Source organism: Puma concolor, chromosome D4, assembly GCF_028749965.1.
Source record: "Puma concolor isolate L17-30 chromosome D4, mPumCon1.1.hap2, whole genome shotgun sequence".
Taxonomy (NCBI): domain Eukaryota; kingdom Metazoa; phylum Chordata; class Mammalia; order Carnivora; family Felidae; genus Puma; species Puma concolor.
The window spans coordinates 89,252,128-89,272,924 of NC_141679.1; the positions used below are offsets into that span (position 1 = coordinate 89,252,128).

At 61.8% G+C, this 20,797-nt stretch overlaps 1 protein-coding gene across 3 annotated transcripts in view; it reads left to right on the plus strand.

Annotated features, from left to right (window-relative positions):
- The window catches only part of HMCN2 (hemicentin 2), a 145,992-nt gene that overhangs the window by 68,328 nt on the left and 56,867 nt on the right, over positions 1 to 20,797 (plus strand). For all 3 annotated transcript variants that reach the window (XM_086684280.1, XM_086684281.1, XM_086684282.1), the window contains 18 exons: positions 2,144 to 2,271; positions 3,967 to 4,221; positions 5,058 to 5,144; positions 7,831 to 8,025; positions 8,983 to 9,113; positions 9,351 to 9,498; positions 9,856 to 9,985; positions 11,564 to 11,718; positions 12,519 to 12,797; positions 13,754 to 14,035; positions 14,717 to 14,825; positions 15,007 to 15,176; positions 16,075 to 16,229; positions 16,595 to 16,691; positions 17,174 to 17,269; positions 18,009 to 18,185; positions 19,381 to 19,538; positions 20,165 to 20,288. In XM_086684280.1, the coding sequence (XP_086540406.1) occupies positions 2,144 to 2,271; positions 3,967 to 4,221; positions 5,058 to 5,144; positions 7,831 to 8,025; positions 8,983 to 9,113; positions 9,351 to 9,498; positions 9,856 to 9,985; positions 11,564 to 11,718; positions 12,519 to 12,797; positions 13,754 to 14,035; positions 14,717 to 14,825; positions 15,007 to 15,176; positions 16,075 to 16,229; positions 16,595 to 16,691; positions 17,174 to 17,269; positions 18,009 to 18,185; positions 19,381 to 19,538; positions 20,165 to 20,288 (2,876 nt within the window). The remainder of the gene's footprint in view (positions 1 to 2,143; positions 2,272 to 3,966; positions 4,222 to 5,057; positions 5,145 to 7,830; positions 8,026 to 8,982; positions 9,114 to 9,350; positions 9,499 to 9,855; positions 9,986 to 11,563; positions 11,719 to 12,518; positions 12,798 to 13,753; positions 14,036 to 14,716; positions 14,826 to 15,006; positions 15,177 to 16,074; positions 16,230 to 16,594; positions 16,692 to 17,173; positions 17,270 to 18,008; positions 18,186 to 19,380; positions 19,539 to 20,164; positions 20,289 to 20,797) is intronic.

Below are 20,797 nucleotides of genomic sequence, written 5' to 3' on the forward strand. Positions count from 1 at the left end.
GAGAGATCAAGTGACCAGCTCAGGGCAGCCCCGCTGATCGGAGACTCGCAAGGAGAGCCCGGACACTAGCGGGCGTGCTAACAGCAGGGCTGTTTACTGAGCACTTACTACGTCCCAGGCACGTGAGCTTGGCATGCGCCGTGTCACTTCATGCTTGCCACCTCCTGTGACTCCAGATGAGGACCCCGAGTCCCCTGGAGGTGGAGTCCTTGGCCCACGGTGGCAGACGGTAGTTCACGCGGGGCCACTCAAAGCCCTGCTCCCGTCTGCTCTTTCGTGATGCTTCTCAGGGTGGGGACACTTCCTCGTGTCCCTGGGCAGTGTGCCCAAGGGCTGGTCCCCTGACCCGTGTCAGAGCCACCTAGGACCTTGGTAAAACCCCAGTTCCTGCCCCCCGCCATCAGAGCCCCAGGTGGGGCTGGGAATCTGCGTGTTTCACACGAAGCCTGGAGATTCTGATGAGAAGCCCTGCCCTGCAAGGTGTGAGTGAGGCGTCTGTGCCCAGGACGGCTGATGGTGTGTGAGCCCTGGCCCAGGACTCCTGGTCCTGTTCAGGCAGGACCCATAGAGCAGTGTGCAGAAAGGTCTGGCGGTGGAAGGAAAGAAGGAAGGAAAGAAAGGGAGGGAGGGAGGAGAGGAGAGGAGAGAAAAAGAAAGAATATCTAAATATTTAAATGTCCTCCACAGGGGAACAGATTCATGAATTGTGGTACCGGCACATGAGGGACTACTATGCAGTGGTGAAAAATGAACGAATTAGATCTACACACATACACGTGAAGCCATTCATATGAATGTTTTTATTTTATTTATTTTCTTTTACTTTTTAAAAGTGTATTTGTTTTTGAGAGAGAAACAGAACGAGGTGGGGAGGGGCTGAGAGAGAGGGAGAGAGAGACTCCCAAGCAGGCTCTGCCCTGTCAGCATGGAGTCCAGAGCCCGATGTGGGGCTCAAAGTCAGGAACTGTGAGATCATGATTGGAGCCGAGACGGAGAGTCGGACACTAGCTGACTGAGCCCCCCAGGCGCCCCCGTATGATATTGTCTCCAGTTTCCAGAATGAGACAAGTGAGGCACAGAGAGGTTAAATGACCAGGCCAACCTCACACAGCAAGCATGTGGCCCAACAGGGTTGGATCCCAGTGGTCCAGCCTGGTGCCGGGGCTCTGAGGCCATCACCCGGTGTCACTAACTGTCCTCAGAGAGCTTGGCACCAAGTGCCTGCTGGATGCTTTGGAGGAGGGGGTACTGGGCAGGGGGATTATTACCCCATCTTACAGATGGGAAGACAGAGGCCCAGCAGGGCAAAAGTAGTAGCCCGAGGTCGCACAGGCAGCCCACTGCCAGCAGTGAGGACCCATCTGAGAAGCACATGCCCAGCACTTTGCTTGCAGCTGCCTGGGAGATGGGGACCATTGTCACTTCCATTTTGCAGAGGAGGAAACCGACACTCAGCAGAAAGGGGAGTGGGGACCCCAGCACTATTGGACTCCAGAGCCCAGCTGTTACACTAGGAGCACAGGCTGGCGGCTGGCCTTTGGGGTCCCCCACCCCCGTGCTGGCCGCTTGCAGTTGGGGCCAGCTGGGGCCAGTGGCCGCAGCTGCCCTCCTCGATTTATGGGGACAGGGGCTTCACGGAGCCAGCACATATGGGCCGGTGACATCATGTCTGCTGGGGCCCCTTGGGGTCCGGCCCAGCTGCAGGAGCCTGGCTGGGGGTCCCAGATCCCTCTGGGAGGGGGGCCAGGTGGCTTTAGCAAGGTGGGCCAGATTGGGGACGGCAATGACGAGGGGCCTGCACAGCTTCCTCCCGAGGGCCCGGCGCAGGGCTGGACGACAGAATACCAGAAGGCACTAGATTCGGAGTCTGGCCGGCCCTGGCACTTAGCCTCAGAGGGCCTCTGGGCTGGCAGCTTCTCCTCGGAAGCCGTGGGGAGGGTGTATGACCGGCCGCGTCCCCCGCCTTGGGGCAGGGCGTGCAGAAGAGAGGGAGTTAATTGGTGACCATGCGCCTGGCCCCGGGCTGAGCCCACATGGAATCTGGCCATCTGCTGGGGGAGGCGGGTGCTCCAGCGGAGTCTTGAGGTCTTTCCGGCGGGGCTGGGATTGGTTGGGGTCTCACCAGTGCCCCTCACTCCTGCAGGCATCGCCTCCTGCCGTCAGGCTCCCTGCGTGTGGCCCAGGCCCAGGTCGGTGACAGTGGCCTCTACAGATGCACAGCCAGCAACCCTGCTGGGTCCGTTTCTCAGCACTACATGCTCCGGGTGCAAGGTAGGGCCGGGGCTGCCGGCCGGGGTCTCGCCCACGGCCCCTCCCTTCCGTCCATCTTTCTTAGGACTTCTCAGTGTCCTTCCCTGTTTGCAGGCTAGGCCCTGTCGCCTCCTCGTGGGGCCCTCCGGTGCTTCCTCCCCTCCCCTCTGGGTCCTCCAGCCCTGTATCTCCTCAGTCCCTTTCTCCCTTCCCCTGTACCCTCGGATGGGGCCCCCTGAGAACAGAGGGCAGGGCCCAGGGTGGGCCTAGGGTGGTAAGGGTCAGAGGGGAACCCATGAAGGGGTTCTGGTTCCCGACTTGGCTGGGGCCCCAGGGGTGGACATTCCCCTGGATGTCTCGGTCCCGTCCACAGAGGCCAGCTGTGCTGTCGCTCCCCCAGAGAGGCAGGGGCCTTGTTAGCTTCAAAAGCGCCAGGGGATTACCAACGCTAGGGGCCAACCGACTGTGGCCCGCAGGCCATGTCTGACCCATTTCCTGTTTTCACGTGGCCCACCGGTGAAGAACGGTATCCGCTTTTTTAAACGATTGGGGAAAAAACCCAAACAACATTTTTTGTGATGCGTGAAAATTACAGGAGATTCCGATTTCAGTGTCCGCAAAACCAGCCTTCTTAGAACCTGAGACTCGTGTCCGTGTGGTCTCTGGCTTCTCTCAAGCCACAGGGGCGAGTTGAGTAGTTGAGAGAGAGGCCATCTGGCCCGCAAAGCCTGAAATATTTACTCTCTTGCCCTTTATGGAAAAAGAGACCCCGATCTAAGCTAGCAGCCCATCTTACAGGTGGATAGGCTGAGGCTCAGAGAGGGAAGGGGGGAAAGGTTTGCTGTGGGTTTGCGTGAGCGTATGAGAGATACGGCAGTGGCAGGGCGCCGGGGGGAGGGAGGCGGCTGGGTGGTGAGCAAGGCCCCAGAGTTAGGAGGACTGGATGTGAGTCCTGACTCTGCTACCGCTGACGGGCTGTGTGACCTTGGCCAGCCGCTTGGCCTCTCTGAGCCTTGGCTTCCTCCTCCATAAACCGGGGGCCACAGTCACGCCCATCCCATAGCTGTTAGAAGGGGGAGCGTCACAGTGGAACCTGCTGTGTGTGAGGGGCGGGCAAGGCACAGGCACCCTCGTGCTCCTGGACACCGAGGTCCTGGGGTGGCCCAGGGGAGCGGCCTGGATTCCCGCTCAGACAGACTCAGGGCTGGGGCTGGCTCCGGTTCCTCTCAGCTGAGGGACTGGGTGACTCTGGTCAATCGCCTGACCCTTCTGAGCCTCAGCTTCTTCATCTGCGAAATGGGCTTGGTATCACCAGCCCGGAGGAAGGACCGGAGTGGGACAGAGGAGATGTAAACGTGGAAGGAATGATGGCCCCCCCCCCCAGCCCAGGGAAGGGAGGGAGCAGGAGTAGGGGGATGGCGGGGAGAGCGGGTGAGGAGAAAGAAGCTGAGAGAAAGGAGGAGGAGAAAGAAGCGATTCTGCAATGAGAGCACGTGTGTTCAGATGAAAGGCGGATTCGATTCACTTTGGGGGGGACCACCTGGGGCGTCCTGCTGCCCTTTCCCGACAAAAGGAGGAATGGTCAGCCTTAGGCTGTGCCCTACAGTGATCCCTGCTGCTTGGTGATCCCCGGAAGTAAGGGCAGGTGGGTCTGGGCTCCGCGCCCCCCCCACCTGGGGCCCCAGTGACTGGATCCCCCTCCCCGGGGCTCTTCAGTGCCCCCTCAGGTGCAGCCGGGCCCGCGGATCCTGAAGGTGCTGGCAGGAGAGATTCTGGACCTGAACTGCGTGGCCGAGGGCAGCCCGGAGCCCCGGCTGAACTGGTCCAAGGACGGGGTGGCCCTGCGGGGCGGGAGCCCCGAGGGTTCCGTCCACTTCTCGGCCATCCAGGCCTCTGACGCGGGGCTGTACCGCTGCGAGGCCTCCAACAGCGCCGGCGTGGATGCCTGGGAGCTGGAGCTCAGGGTGCTGGGTGAGTCTCCCCTGAACCCCCCAACTCACCGCTCTGCACCCCCCCCCACCCCCAACAGTAGCCTGGGCTTCTGAGAGTCTTTTTTATTTTTAATGTTTATTTATTTTTAAAGAGAGAGACAGAGGATGAGTGGGGGAGGGGCAGAGAGAGAGAGAGGGAGACAGAATCTGAAGCAGGTTCTGGGCTCCGAGCTGGCAGTGCAGAGCCCGGTGCGGGACTCGAACTCATGGACGGACGGAGCTTCACTGACTGAGCCACCCAGGCGCCCCTGGGCCTCTGAGATTCTTAACCCCTTCCTTCCTCCCGGCCGCTAGCCCCTGAGGCGGTGGGAGCGTCCAGTGTGAGGGAGGCTTAGGTCAGCCTTGTGGGCACCCTCTCTGCTCCGGGGTGGCCAGAAGGTGCCACGGAGTCATGATCAAAGAGCAGGTGCCTGGGCCGAGACTCAGCTCCTTCCGCTTTCTGGCTGGACGGCTGTAGGCCATTTACACTCTCTGACCCTCAGTTTCGTCCCTTGTAAAATGGGCCCGATAATAGCAAGGAGTCTGAGAGAATGTGTGAGAAGCATCCTGGTGCACGGGGAGGTCTGGTCTGGATCAGTGGTGCCGCATTTTTCACTATTACGAACGAGAGACAAACCCGGAAAGCCGCTGCTGGAGGGGAGCGCGGGGCAGGACCCTGCCAAGCTTCACCTCCCAAGCCCGTGGGGTCGCTCGTGGCCCTGGCGGCCTCTCTGCGGGCCAGCCTGTGGGAGGTGGGGCTCGTGCCTGGCCGGGTTCTGGATGGGACACCCTCTCCACCGGCCTGGGTGTAAGTGCGGCCACACTGCCTCTCCCCAGAGCCGCCATACTGGGAGGCCGATGAGACCAGCGGCCTGCTAGAGAGAGTGGCGGGAGAGAACGCCAGCCTGCCGTGCCCTGCCAGAGGTGAGGCCGGGCCCCGGGGTGGGTTGGACTGGGAAACGCTGTGGGCAATGCCCATGGGTTCGGGAGCGTGAGGGGGGGTCCTCACTCCCAGCCGGGCCACGCCAGACATTTCATCCTGTCGACGACCCTGTAGGACGGGTATTAGCTTTAGCTCTCTTCTGTTAGGGGCAATCTAGGCCCAGAGGGACTAAGCAACTTGTTAGAGGTCACGCAGCCGGGAGGTGACCCACAAAGCGTGGTGTGGGTCGACCCCAGCCCCCTCTGCCTGGGAAATGCGGCAGCTGGGCTGAGGACGGCCCGAGGGTCCAAGGATTGGGGCTCAGTGCCCCGCCCCCACTCTTCAAGCCCGCCCCAGACTTTCTAGCAGAGATAGATTCACGTGGCCCTAGGCAGACCACCCCTTGGGGTCAGCAGCATCCCGTGGGGCCAAGATAGATCCGTCTGTGGTCAGTTGCCCCACGCTGACCCCTGCTTTGGCCCTTCCAGGCCAGGTACCTTCTTGGGGCCATTTATACTTTTTTTCGGAGCCTCTGTTTCCTCATCTGTACAGTGGGGTCATTCCAGGCCCTCCACGCGGGGCTGCTGTGAGGGCTCCGGGGGACAGCAGGAGTGTTAGGTCCCAGCACCGTGCCCGGCACATACAGGGGCTCGGGGCGATGTGTCGAACGAAGAGCCTCCCTTTCTGTCGGACCCGGTGGACCTCACTGCCTGCCCCAGCTGCTGCTTTTGGCTTCGGGCTCTTCTGTGGCGAGAGGGCCTGCCGTGTCCCCTGTGCGTAGGCGCTCTCCAGAAGGGTGGGTGTCTGGGTCTCAGGAGCAGGTGGCAGCTTACAGGAAGCCTGGCAGGAGACTGGAACCAGGGAGTTTGCTGGAACAGGCCTGGCGGAGGGCCAGGTGGGAGGCAGGTGCTGGGTGGGAGCCCTGGGCACCTCAGGGGCTCCTTTCTGAGAACTGCCCGTCTGGAGGGGCTGACGCGTCGCCCTCAGCCAGAGCGCCACCTTGTGCCTGTCGCTGGTAACAGCAAGCAGCCGTCTGGCGGTCTGGGAGCGGGGAGGGGGATCCCTGGCCAGTCAGGGGCTTGTCCTCTGCACCAGACTTCAGCGGAATCAGCATAACCCAAGCCCCCGCTGATAACCATGCCTCAGCCTGGCCCTCGCCTGCCCGCAGGCTGCCCTTGGCCTTCTCCCTTTCAAGCAGGTGTTTGCTGCTGGGCAGTGCTGGGCGCTGGCATTCACCAGCCACGTGGCCTTGGGGTCGGAGGGCTAAAGGAGAAAGTGCCCAGCCCGGCACCTGGAATGTGGGAGCCCTGGTGCCTGCGGAGGGTGGCCCCGCCCGCCGCCTCCTTGTGGGTGGGACAGAAAGGCCAGGAGCCTGGCCATTGACTCGCTGTCTTGGCCCCGGTGAAGTAGGTGTGGGGAGGGGAGGGGAGTGGTTTTCAGCAACGGCCCCCGAGTCCCCTGGAATCTTCTGGGGCTGAGCTACAGGGCAGTTCTGTGGCTAGAGCTCATCCAGGGGAGAGACGTTTTGCCTGAAGAAAAAAAAAGATCCAGGGTTCAAGCCTCAGGCACAGAGGACGCGACGTGACACAGGAGCACAGAGCAGGGTGGCAGGCGGAGGCCCAGCACGTGGGGCAGAGGGGCCAGGGCAGGCAGAGCGGGCCCGGGTCCCCCACCTGGGATGCCCTGAGTGTGCCACGTCCTGACTGCCACCCACGTGTCCATCCAAATAGGGTGGCCCCCCCCATGGCTGTGGGTAAAGGAGTGGGTGAGACGGGAGAGTTCACGTCCACCCGGGGCCCCGCGCTGCCCGGGAGGTGGCAGAGAGCACGTGGGGTGTTGCGTTTGCCCACGCGTGTTAGCCCACGTTGCGGTCCCGATGGCTGACGTTGGCAGAGCGCGATGGGGGAGACAGAGGTGCCAGGTGCCGTCCTGTGAGTTTGGGGAGTGCCCCCCCCAGGGAGGCCCCCCATCTGCATGTGGCTGGAGAAGGACGGAAGGTGGCCGAGGCCCCAGCGAACAGAGGGCTGCTCTTATCCCAAGGTCGTAGAGCAGGTCAGCAGGGCTGGGGCTCGGGTGACCCCACGACCACTGGGTGCCGCCGCCTCACGGGCCTGGGTGGTGCTCAGAAGCCCGGGTCAGCCCCACAACGCCCATCTGAGGACCTCGGTATGGCCAGTGGCCCCAGATGGGTGCCGAGCACAGCAGGCTCGGTCATTCACTTAGCGCCTCCTATGGGCCGGCGCTGGGCTTGCAGCTGGGGGCACAGCGGGGAGTTAAAGCAAAGACCTTGGCCCGAAGGTAGACAAAAGAAACCTGAGTGAGTGCGTCCTGTGCACGTTAGGAAGTTGGGGGTGACGGGCAAAGAGGAACGCGGGGTGGGTAACAGGGGCAGGAGTGCCATCCCACACGAGGCGGCCCTTCTTTGAGGAGGGAACCAGAAAGAGGGTTCTGGCCCCTCTCCTGTGGCCTTCAGGGCACTGGGAGACCAGAGGACCCCCAGCACGGGTGGGAGGCAGAGGGTGTGTGGACCCCGAGGGAGCTGCTCCTGTCAGCCTAGGGGGCGAGGAGGTGCCGGGAGCCCCCCACGGGAGGGCCAGCGACATTTGCCCAAGGGGGGGCAGCGTGGGTGCCCCAAGGGGGGGGCAGATTTCACAGCGTTCATGCTGATGACTCCGTGCGCCCCGCCAGGGGTGCCCAAGCCGCAGGTCACGTGGCGGAAGGGCCCAACCTCGGAGCCCCTGCGTGGCCGGCCGGGCCTGGAGGTGCTGGATGAAGGCTCCCTGTTTCTGGCCTCAGTCTCGCCCACCGACAGCGGAGACTACGCGTGCCAGGCCACCAATGAGGCAGGCTCCACGTCCAGGAGAGCCAAGCTGGTGGTCTATGGTAAGCAGGGCCCCCAGGGTGGGGGCTGGCTTGTGCTCACTTACCCCAATGGCACCCCTTCCCCAGAGAGACCGCCATGGGGACAGTGTAAGGGGAAGGACCTAGAACTCCCTAAATGGCTTTTAAGGTGGTCTCGTAGGTGAATTCATTTTCCGTTTATTTATTTTTGAGAGAGTGAGACAAAGTGAGAGTGGGGGAGAGGCAGAGAGAGAGGGAGACACAGGATCGGAAGCAGGCTCCAGGCTCTGAGCCGTCAGCACAGAGCCCGACGCGGGGCTCGAACCCACGGACCGTGAGATCGTGACCTGAGCCGAAGTCGGACGCTCAACCGATTGACCCACCCAGGCGCCCCGGTGAATTCATTTTATAACAAGCACCAGTGGCAGGGGAGAGAGTCCCAGAGCAGGGAGAGCCTCCTATTCTGCCTGACCCTTTCCATGGTCTGGTGGGCAGAGGGAGCGGGCCCTTCCTCTTAACAGGAGTAGGGAAAGTTTTAACCGCTCCTGATGGGCCACCTCCCCCCTCCCCGTGACCAGCCATCCTGGCTCCCCGTATAACATCTTGCCTGGGAAATTTGTTATGAAGATATACCCAAGCCCCGTCTTCAGAGGTTATGACTTGGGTCCCTCCCAGGTGACCATGACAAACAGGTTATAAGTAGACCCGGGTGGATCCGGGGGCTCCAGCATCTTGCAGAGCTGAATATCGGGGCGGCGTGGTGCCCGGGCACAGCTGGGGTGTGCGGGTCCCCGGGAAGGCTGCTCTGGCATTCCCAGGTCCACACGGCTCCCGGTGGCCAGATCGGGGACAGGCCCGGGCCTCCTGGGACCTCAGGATCTGGGGAAGGGCAGGAGTTGGGACTGCCTGTCCAGGCCAGGAAGAGTGGCCCACGTGGGGTCTGGGTAGCGGTGGCTGTCCGGAGAGGGGATGGTTTCTCTGCTTCTCTTTGCTCCCAAGTGCCCCCTAGCATCCGGGAGGACGGGCACAGGACCAATGTGTCGGGCATGGCCGGGCAGTCCCTGACTTTGGAGTGTGACGCGAATGGCTTTCCAGCCCCTGAGATCGTGTGGCTCAAGGACGGGCAGCCGGTGGGTGTCCTCTGGGGTGGCTGGGCTGTGGGTGGGATTTGGATAGGGACCTTCTGGATGGGTTCCCGCATGGGCCGGGTGTGGCGGGGAGATGTGACAGGTGTTTTGGGGAGTGCAGTGGGCAGTGGAGGAAGCCTAGGGGGCTGCATGGTGGAGAGGGCATGGCACTCTTTTGGGAGTAAGAAGCCCCAGGTTCCAGACCCCTCTCATCAGCTCCCTCTGGCCTCTTCCACCCAGATTCCTGAGGCGGGTGGTCACCGCCTCCTGGACAAGCCGAGGGCCCTCCACTTTCCCAGGATCCAGGAGGGCGATGCTGGCCTCTACTCCTGCCGGGCAGAGAACCAGGCGGGGATTGCCCAGAGGGACTTCGACCTCCTCGTGCTCAGTGAGTGAGGCCTGAGCCCCTGCCCTTTGGCGCCGGCTGGGGAAGAGGAGATTTTGCCTGCTGAGAGCCGGGGGCCCATGACGGACTCCATCCCTGTCCTCGCAGAGCCGTCAGGGCAGATGTTAGATAGTCACATGATCAACCACGTAATTAGCGTTGTGTTACGTGCTACGGAACGGTAGCGTAAGCTGCGGAGAATGCACCAAGCAGGGTCCTGAGCAGCCAGGGAGCTTTGAGTCGTGGACCGGAGGGGAGGGAAGGGAGCACCTGGGGACCCGCACAGACAAAGGCCCGCCCCAGGGCCTTTGCCTGTGCAGGGTTTGAGGACTTTCTGCCCCTCTGCCCCCTGCCCCCTAGTCCCTCCTTCCGTGACGGGAGCCGGGGCTGCCCAGGAGGAGGTGCTGGGCCTGGCCGGTGCAGGGGTGGAGCTGGAGTGCCGGACCTCGGGGGTCCCCACGCCCCAGGTGGAATGGACCAAGGACGGGCAGTGAGTGGTCTTCCTGTCAGATGGGGGGTGGTTCCTCTGCCAGGGCCGGGCGCACGGGGGCAAGGAGCTTGGTGAGCACTGCAGGTGCTTCCCTCCAGGGCCCAGGTGGGGGTCAGCATGGGACACCTCCCACCCCAGCCTGGAATTCCCCCAGCAGCATTTTTTCATGACTCAGCCAGTCTTGCTTTTTTGCTTTAAACTTCTTTTTTTTTTTTTAGGTAAAATTCACAAAACATCAAATCAACCTTTCTGAAGTACATGCTTCTAGGGGCATTTAGTACACGCACCGTGATGTGCACCGCCACCTCTGTCTAGTTCCGGAACATTCCATCGCCCCAAAAGGAGACCCCATACCCCCCAGCCCCTGACGACCACTCATCTGCTTGCTGTCTCTGTAGATTTATCTAGATTTCTGCATGTAAATCCCATGCAATCGTACGGCAGGGGGCCTTTTGTGTCTGACGTGTCTAACTGAGCGCTCAGTTCACAGGGTCCACCTGGGCCACAGCAGGTGTCAGTACAGGCACACGTCTGGGCTGTTGCGGGTTTGGTTCCGGAACACCGCAGTGAAGCAAATATCGCGATAAAGCAAATCAGACGACTTGCTTGGTTTCCCAAGAATAGTTAGGTTTACACTCTAGTCTGTTGAGTGTGCAATATACTTACACAGCATACGTACTTTAATTAAAAGATAGTTTAAAATTTTTTTTTTCAACGTTTATTTATTTTTGGGACAGAGAGAGACAGAGCATAAACGGGGGAGGGGCAGAGAGAGAGGGAGACACAGAATCAGAAACAGGCTCCAGGCTCTGAGCCATCAGCCCAGAGCCTGACGCGAGCCTGACGCGGGGCTCAAACTCACGGACCGCAAGATCGTGACCTGGCTGAAGTCGGACGCTTAACCGACTGCGCCACCCAGGCGCCCCAAAAGATAGTTTAAAAACATAGCTCATCGCAGGGCACCTGGGTGGCTCGGTGGGTTGAGCGTCCCACCGAGGCTCAGGTCATGATCTCATGGTTCGTGAGTTCGAGCCCCACGTCGGGCTCTCTGCTGTCAGTGCGGAGCCCGCTTCGGATCCTCTGTCCCCCTCTCCCGACCTCTCCCCGGCTCGCACGCTCTCTCAAAAATAAATAAACCTTAAAAAAAAAAAAAAAAAAAAGCGTATTGCTGAGAAAATGCTAACCATCATCTGGGCTCTCAGTGAGTTGTAACCCCGTGCAACAAACGTACGTTGTACATCACGGCGTATCAAATATAACGAAAAAGTTTGAAATATTGTGAGAATGGCCACGATCGTGACGCGGAGACACGAAGTGACCAGACGCCATTGGAAAAATGGCACCGACTGGCCTGCTTGAGGCACGGTCGCCACAGACCTTCAGTTTGTCAGACATGCAGTATCCGCCTGTGCGTGACTGCTTTCAAGGGCTGAGTAACAGTCCATGGTAGGGATCGGCCACTGTTTGTACCCACCCACCTTTCGGCGACCGTGAACCTTCCAGATTTGCTTTTCACAAGTGGCAAGCCCGCCTCTCTGCGGCCGGGCCTTGCTTACTGGCGGCGTTTTCTCGACCCAGGCCCATCCCTCCGGGAGACCCTTATGTCCAGCTGCAGGAGGACGGCCAGGTTCTCAGGATCCCCAGCAGTCACCTGGGGGACGAGGGGCGGTACCAGTGTGTGGCCTTCAGCCCCGCCGGCCAGCAGGCCAAGGACTTCCGGCTCAGGATGCACGGTGAGCCCGGCCCCCACCACGGGCCGCCCACTTCCCAGAGGGAGGTCCTAGGGGGGAGCAGCCCCGGTCCAGTAAAATCTGGGGTGAGGGCCCGGGAATCTGGCCCGGCGTTTCCAAATCCCATCGTCTCCATCCCCAGCTTTGCGAGCTTTACTATTCCTAATCCTACTTGGGGTTGATCATTTCTGCCCCTGTTTCTTTAAATCGACTCCGTTTATACGGAAAGACGCTCATTTAAAAGGATATTTACTATCTCGAGTGTAGGTGGGAAGTCAGGGCCACTGGCCTTCGGGGAGGAAGCCATGAGAACAGATACAGCAGAAGAGCGCTGATATAGGGAGTGCTAGAAGGGTTAAGTAGCCAGTCTATCCATCCGCACCTTGCTGTCTGTTGTAATCAGGATGGAAGGGGTTTGGGAAGGGCGGAGCCGTCCATTCTCAGATGCGGTGCTGTTTGGTGCTGTGCCCACGTGCTCCCAGGATCGCCGTGGGTGTCACTAGCAGTGAACCCCTGATTTAGGTCCGACCCTCATTTTACAGACAGGGAGACTGAGACCCAGAGAGGGGAGTGACCTGTGCCGGGTCACGCAGTGAGTTAGAGGCAGAGTGCGTCCAAAGCCCGGATCTGTGGCCCCCGCTGCCAGCATGTCCCAAGAGGCCTCTCCCGTCTGTCCCCAGATGCCCACTCTCCCAGCCCCCCCCCCCCACTCCACACCCTGCAGGAGCCAGTGACATGGGGTGGGTGGGACGCCAGCCGCCTTGAGGAGGCTCCCTGTGACCAGCATTTCCTATTGTCCTCAGCCCCTCCTACCATCTGGGGCTCCAACGAGACGAGCGAGGTGGCCGTCATGGAGGGTCACCCGGTGCGGTTCCTGTGCGAGGCCCGAGGAGTGCCCACTCCCAACATCACCTGGTTCAAGGACGGGGTCCCTCTCCCGCTCAGCGCTGAGGCCGTCTACACCAGGGGCGGCCGGCAGCTGCAGCTGGAGAGGGCCCGGGGCTTGGATGCTGGCACTTACACCTGCAAGGCCAGCAACCCTGTGGGGGTCGCGGAGAAGACCACCAGGCTGGAGGTTTATGGTGAGCGGTGGGCAGCTGGGGTGGGCAGTGGGGGAGGGGGTGGTCCGAGCCATGGCGGTCCTGTCTTCAAAAGTCGCCGAGGGAAGTGGCCAGAGGTACAGGGTGATGAGACTGAGGCCAGGGAGAAGGGCCATCTCAGCTTGAACAACTTCCCTCTCTTGGACAGGCGAGGATGCTGAGGCCAGGGGCGGAAGGGCCTGTCTGGGGGCCCAGGCACAGCCCAGGGGAGAATCTAGGTGTCCCTCAGGGGGAAGCGCTTTTCCGTGCCGTTCAGTGAATAATTAACTGCTCTGCGATAATCACTCACTGTGAGCCGGGGCTCCTGGGGCTTTTCATAGCATCGGCTCATTTAATCAGGGTTCAGGGGCCTGGGCCCTTGTCGCCCTGGGTCCCACTCAGGTGTTCTCTGGGGATGAGAGACTGGCCGAGGGTCACTTGCTAGGAGGTGATGGGACCCTGTTCATGGTGAGGGGAGCGGGGGTGGGGGGGTGGTTCTGACCGCAAATCTTGTGCTGTTTACTCGGGTGTAGACCCAACTTGAGGGGCTGGGCTCTTAGGATGCATGGAGAGGGGAGGAAAATCCAAGTGTAGGTGGGCAGGGATAGAGTCTGAGCAGGTGAGGTTTGAGACCCAGAATGCAGGCCAGTGGCGTCATCCTGGCCCCTCGAGAGGATTCCGCTCCGGAGTTCCGGCCCCCAAAGATGCGGGGGGCCTGGGTGCTGGGCTGTGTGGGGTCCACGGGCATTCTCTGAGTCCCCGGCTGCCAGCTTCAGGAGTCTCCTTTGGAGATCGGGGGACCTCCTGGAAATTGAACAGGGGGTTTCGGCTAGCAGAGGTGAGGGAGGAGGCTGTTCCCATGGGGTGGGGTCGGCGAGGGGCTTGAGCTGGCCCGCCGGGTGGGGGAGCAGACTGGTGTCCCCCTCTGGTCCCTGAGCGGCCCTGTGCGTCTTCCCTAGTCCCGCCCACCATCGAGGGCACTGGAGGAGGACCTCGTGTGGTGAAGGCTGTGGCTGGGAGGCCCTTGGCGCTGGAGTGTGTGGCCAGGGGCCACCCGCCCCCCGCCCTCTCCTGGCACCACGAGGGGCTGCCTGTGGCCGAGAGCAACGAGACGTGGCTGGAGGCGGGAGGCCGTGTGCTGAGCCTGGAGAGCCTGGGGGAGGCGTCCGGAGGCCTGTACAGTTGTGTGGCCACCAGCCCCGCCGGGGAGGCCGTTCTGCAGCACTCCGTGGAAGTGCAGGGTGAGCCTCGGTCTGTCCCCCGCCTCGGGCCACCTGGGATGCGGACCCCTCCTCCTGCACCCACTGTGCGTGGGTCCCCGCGGGCCGCCCGGAGGGTTGCGAGGTGGTGAAGTGCCCGGGAGGCGGAGGCCTGCGCCCATCTGGGCTGGAGGTCCTGCAGGGCCACAAGGGGGCGGGCTCGAGCTCGGAATCGTGGTTCCTGTTCCCGCTGGGGACCCCGAGCCGGTGACTTGGGATGGGACCCCACTCTGCCTTCCGGGTGCTCCCGGTCAACGGGACGGACGTTGATCAAGGACGCCCTGAGGCCCAAAGCTGGGCTGTGGGCTTGGTTCCAGGGTCGGCTGGGGTGGGGTGGGGCCTTTTCGCCTGCTCTCTTGCCTCCGAAGGACACTTCTCAGGCATCAACTCTGGGCTGGGCGTGGTGCCAGGGATGAAGCAGGGAACAAGGCAGACGAGACTCCTGAGCTGTCCGTCTGGTGGGGAGACAGATAGGCCAAGCCTGTGGGGAGGCCGGGGGGACCACTCACTCACTCTGTCTTGGGTGGTCCTGGAAGGCCTCCTGGAGGAGGAACCATTTCTGGGGGACCTGAAGGGTGAGGTGAGGTCTGGGTCTTGCTGTCGGGGTGCTGGGGACTTGGGTTCGCTCAGTTCCAAACACCCAATGGTGGGTCCTGTCCACAGTGCCCCCACAGCTCCTGGTGGCTGAAGGCTTGGGCCAGGTGACCGCCCTCTTGGGACAGCCCCTGGAACTTCCCTGCCAGGCCTCGGGCTCCCCAGCGCCCACTCTCCAGTGCGTATGGGGCGGCGGAGGCCAGCACCGGGGTGGGGGCAGGCAGAGAGCATGCTGGGGGGTCGGTGGGGATGGGAGACCCTTCCCCTTCCCCGGAGTACGAAGCAGGCCGCCGAGCCAGGGAGGTCCCGGCCAGCCTGACTTGCCTGGCCTCAGGCTGACCTGTCCCCACCCTCCTTAGGTGGCTGCAGAACGGCCGCCCCGCCGAGGAGCTGGCTGGGGTGCAGGTGGCCTCACGGGGGGCCATGCTGCACATCGACCATGTGCAGCCGGGCCACGCTGGCCTCTTTGCCTGCCAGGCCACCAACGAGGCGGGCACTGCCGGGGCTGAGGTGGAGTTGTCCGTGCACGGTGAGGGGGCGTGGGCAGCCTGAGATACCGGGGTGGGGGGGGGTGGGGGCGGGGGAGGGGGAGCAGGGGGGCCACGGCCATCCGTGCCCTTGTAGGCCTGCCGGACGAGGGAAGGGCACAGGGCTGGTCTTCTCCTAGACGGCGTTTCTGGGCTGGGCTGTCCCGCCCCCCAAAGAGACACAGTTGTGAGAGGCTGGCCTCGGCTGCTTCCACGCTTGTCACGTGTCCATTCCACAGGCCCCCGCTCCCCCCCCCAGCCCCACCCTCTCTGCTCTCGCTCTCTCCACGCCGACCGCGCCGGGCTTCATTCCGTTCTTTAAATACATCCGCTTTCTCACCTCCACGCCTGCCCATTCGGTTTCCCTTGCCTGGAATATTCTCCCGCTTCCTCTTCGCCTGCCCAGCTGCTCCCTATCTCTCAGGCCCGTTTTAAAGCACCCCTTCCTCCAGGAAGCCCTCCTTGATTCCGCCGCGGTTCTCATCTGCACTGCCTAGCCCGTCGTGGCCGTAGCCTACCACCCACCGTCTTAAAATGGCTTGTTTGGCTGTCGAGCTCCACGGCCCAGCTCTGGGAGCTCTGGCAGGGCAGCGCAGTTAGCCGCTGTTCTCTGCTATACCCCCGGGCCTTGCACCAAATAGATGCTCAACGCACCTATGGATGGGTGGATGAAGGGTGGATGCATAGAAGGGAGAATTCTAAAGGGAAAGACCTGCTTTACTGGCTCCTGGTCTGGTGCTCTCCCCCTAAGCCAAGCATCCCTCGGGTTGCGTGGGTGGAGGCCGGAGGCCAGCCCCGTAAGGACACTCCGTATTCTCCAGGCATTGAGGGGGTGGCTGGATACTCACTGCGCCCCTCCTGACCCTGACCGGGACCCTCCCTGCCTCTCCCCCTGCCCAGAGCTCCCATTGGTGGCCATCGTCGGGGGCGACAATATCACAGCCCCTTTCCTGCAGCCTGTGACCCTCCAGTGCGTGGGGACTGGGGCGCCCACCCCGAGTCTCCGCTGGTGGAAGGATGGGGTGGCCCTGGCAGCCTTGGGGGGGAAGCTGCAGGTACGTTCAGGGGCCCCAGGGCTGGTGGGGCAGCTGGGCGCGGGTGGAGGGGCCACTTTTTAGGGATCCTGGTGACCCTGTACGGGCCCCTGGCAGCCTGGGGACAGGGTGAGTACTGGGTGGTGGGCCTGAATAGGGGAGGGAAGTGGGAGGGACATAGTCGGGGCAGGGGGAGCATCCCTGGAATCTGAATGCATAGCTTAGGACTCCACCCCCGGAGCCAAACTGTCCCCTGGACTCCCTTCTCCTGCCCCTGGGGTCTGCAGCGACCCACTGCTCACTGTGTCCCAGCATCCCTCTGACCACCCTAACAGGGCCCCGTGTTCCCCGTGGCACACACGCGGCCATCCCTCCTCCCCCTCCAGATCGAGAAGGTGGACCTGAGGGACGAAGGCGTCTACACTTGTGCTGCCACTAACCTGGCGGGGGAGAGCAAAAAGGACGTGGTTCTCAAGGTTTTGGGTGAGGACGAGGGCGCCGGACGGTGGGGACGCGAGGGCCCTCGGGGCCGCCCTGGGCGGGCAGGGAGCAGGGGATTTTAAAAACATCGCACGTCCTCATCTGCGTGCATATTCACTTTTGCATGCTGCATTCACCCTTGGGTTCGTTTACGTCCTCGCGCGCGTGCGCAAATCCCAGCTCTTGTCACCTTTCCCGGCTGCCTAACTTTCCACGTCTCTACTGTGCCGGCTCGCGGCTGTTCCCACAGAGCTGGGCGCTGGGGTCTTTCCGGTTGCGGAAAGGTGGCAGCCTGGTGCCTTTGTCCTCATGCCGGTTCAGGAGTGGGGTTCCTCGGGCAGAGGACAGGAGCCGTTGGGGGCTCTTATGGCCCAGGACCCTTTGGGGAGGCCGGCGAGGGCTATCGGGCACGACCGAGAGGAGATGGGCCGAGAGGAACCCAGAGCCCACATCCACCAAGACGGGGCTCTGCTCGTCTCCCCTAGTGCCCCCCAACATCGAGCCCGGCCCGCTGAACAAGGCAGTGCTGGAAAATGCCTCGGTAACCTTGGAGTGCCTGGCTTCGGGTGTGCCCCCTCCTGGTAAGACCCCTCCCCTTGGCTGAAAGCCATCCCAGCCAGGCCCCAACTCCCCATCTAGAGAGGCCGGCCAGCGCCCCAGGCACCGCCTGGGCTGTGGACAAAACAGGGAGGGATCCATAGGACCTTCCCCTATTTATCGAATGTTCCTCTCTTCTCAATGTGTCGGTCACTGCCGGGGCCCAGGGCCTTTGCACTGGTGTCTGAAGCAAGCGGGGCTTCTGTTCAGAACTCGCGATTTCACAGGGCCGCCCTGGGGCCGGGGGCAAGGACCGGGACCTCAGAGTCGCCGTCTGTCTGGGGCTCTTGTCTAGAGCTTGGGGCTACGGGGCGTGAGTGTTCAGCGGACGGGATGAGCTCTGGCAGGATGTAAGGAGGCCAAGGCTACAATTGGTCCATGCTTGTGGGGCTGGGGATTCAGAGCGCGCCATGATTCCCTCCGCCTCGTGAGTGGTCCCTGGCAGGGAGAGGAGTTGAGGGCGGCTGGGCTGGCTTTGACTCTCCTTGCTCCTGGCAGCCCCAGCCTCCATCCCATGGAACTTCCCCTCTGCCTTCTGCCCTGTCTCAGACAACCCTGCCCTGTTCCAGCCCCAGCCTTCTTCCTGGAAAACTCTGGCTTTCTCCGGTGCCTGACATAAAGGCATGCCATGTGGCCACCCTGGCAGCCTTTGATGGGTGCTCACGACACAGGCACAGCCTGAAGGGCGGGCAGGACTCCTTGCATCTCTCTCCTCTCCCCCAGATATCTCCTGGTTCAAGGGCCGCCAGCCTGTCTCAGCCCGGAAGGGAGTGACAGTGTCAGCTGACGGGAGAGTTCTCCACATTGAGCGGGCACGATTTTCTGATGCTGGGAGCTACCGTTGTGTGGCATCCAATGTGGCGGGCAGCACGGAGCTGCAGTATGGGCTACGGGTCAATGGTGAGCTGCCCTGGGACTAAAGGGGTCCTTGTCCCAAAAGTAATCCCTGCGTTTATGTGTCTGTCAGTCTGTCTGTCCGTCCATCCTTCCACCCATCCAACCATCCATCATCCATCTACCCATCTATCATCTATCCTTCCGTCCATCACCCATCCATCCATCATCCATCCATCTACCCATCATCTATCCTTCCATCCATCATTCATCCATTATTCATCCTTTTATGTAACCATCCATTCAATCCTTTGCCCATCCACCCATCTAACTATCTATCTGTCCATCTACTTACCCATCCATCCGTTCCTCCATTTATCTGTCTTCTGTCCAACCACTTTTATTGAGTACATCCTCTGGGGCGGACCCTGGGGCTGTAGCCCCAAGGAAACAGACCCAGGGGCCTTCTGTCTAGTGGGGAATACAGCAGTTACACAGTCACCCAGTATCCTATCTTCTGACGATTGTGATAAGAGTTAGTAAAGAGGAGGTACGACCCAGTGCCTGGAACTGGGGCACTGACCTGGCCTGGGGAGTCCCAGAGGTGTCTTTGACAGTTGGATGCCTACATGGAGACCACCTGCCAAGGGCTGACGCTGCAGAGATGTGGGGAATTATGGGAGCTGGAAGGAGGCTGGGGGCCAGGAGCTTGCCGGACAATGGGAGGAGGGGACGGGGTGGTGCAGGTGGCCAGATGGAGGCTGGGGAGGCAGAGCCTTTATGCTAGGAGCAGTAGGTGGCTGGGCAGGAGGCTGGGACCCTGGGCATCGTGACCGTGACCGTATCTCCCAGATACCGTTGAGTCTTCTGACCATTTTCCGCCCTCGCGGGGCTGCCTGCCGGATAGCATAGCGTTTCGTCTGATGCCTCTGCATTGGGAAACAAAACTTCCCAGAGGTCGCCCCCTGCCGTCCGCATCCTAAGGACCTCATGCTCACCGGAAGACCCAAGTTCAAGTGCTATTTGTCACTTTCTAACTGGTCAGCCTTGGCCATGACTTACCCTCTCTGAGGCCCCGGTTCCCGCCGGTGGAAGCCCCCTCGTGGTGGGGTCAGGATGCGAGGAGCACCCGTGCTGGGAGTGGCGTCCCTGCACTTTTGTTTGTGGCCGTGTGCCCCGTGGGGTGGCCCGGCCAGGGGCCCTGCTGGCTTCGCCCCCAGCGGGGCTCACCCCGGGCCCTGCGTTGTCCCCCGCCCTGCAGTGCCTCCACACATCACACAGCCACCCGGCCTGCCAGGCCCCGTGCTGCTCGGCGCCCCGGTCCGGCTGACCTGTAATGCCACTGGAGTCCCCAGCCCCACGCTGCTGTGGCTGAAGGATGGAAACCCCGTGTCCACCGCAGGGGCCTCCGGCCTCCAGGTCAGGCTGGGCAGCCCTGGGTCACCTCTCCGGTGCCTCAGGAGGTGCTGGGAGCAGAGGTCGGGCCCCGGGAGCTCCGAGGCGAGCGACGAGCCGTGGCCGCCGAGGGTGGTCGGCTGGTGGGAAGAAGGAGAGTCTAGAGCCCCGTGGATTCCAGAAACACGATACGTGCTGCCAGTGCGAGCCGTATATGTAGTTTTGGGCTTTCCGGTGACTACGTTCAAACGAGTAATGAGAAATGCACGAAAGCGGCTTCAGTAAAACATTTTAGTTAAGCTGATCCGGCCAAAAAATCCATGATCAGTATGGAAATTATTAAGGCATTTCCCAGGGTTTCTTTTTGTTGCAACTCTTTGTAGTCCGTTGTGTCTTGTCCCCTTGGGGTTCAGCCCCATTTCAAGGGCTCCGTAGCCACAGCCCGGCTCTAGAGGGAGCACCGATGTAAGTCGTCCACCAGCCGGTGGAGGTCCCGAGGCCTGGGGACGGCGCACGGCTCCCCCGCATTGTGGGGGGGGGCTCTGGGGTCTGGGGCAGGCTGCCCTGGGGTGCCCAGCAGCAGGGCCAGCATGGGAACGTGGGGGTGCTGCCGTGCATAGCTTGATGTGGGCTTCCTTCTGGGGACACAGGTCTTCCCTGGGGGCCGGGTCCTCACCCTGGCCAGCGCCCGGGCCTCCGACTCTGGCAGCTACTCGTGCGTGGCCGTGAGTGCAGTGGGCGAGGACCGTCGGGACGTCGTCCTGTACGTCCACAGTGAGTCTCAGGCTTGGGATGCTGCCTGGGCCCGGCCGGGGGCTCAGGAAGGTGGGGCTGGGGGCGTCCCTCCCCAAACCACGTCCAAAGCGGGGTGGTGGAGGGGGCGCGCCGGCCTGAGACCGTGGCTGCCTCCGTGGGGGCGTCAGTCGGGGGCGAGCTGCTCCCCCGTCGCGGACAGGGAGGCAGGTGAGTGGCCCGCACAGCCAGGAGCTCGTGTTCAGGGAACAGGTGGAAGGGACACGACGTGGCAGGGAGAACCCCCGGGCCGAGTCAGGAATCGGATGTTCTCACGGTCCTCGATCAAAGGGGTAACTGCTTTCGGGGAGCATGTAAAAATTTTAGAAACTTTAAAAAGAGGTTTTGTTTTTTTGTTTTTTTTTTTACATTTTTTAAGGTTAGTTTGGAGAGAGAGACAGCATGAGCAGGGGAGGGGCAGCGAGAGGGGGGGAGGGAGAGAGAGAATCCCAAGCAGGCTCGCACCTAGAGCCCCACGTGGGGCTGGAATC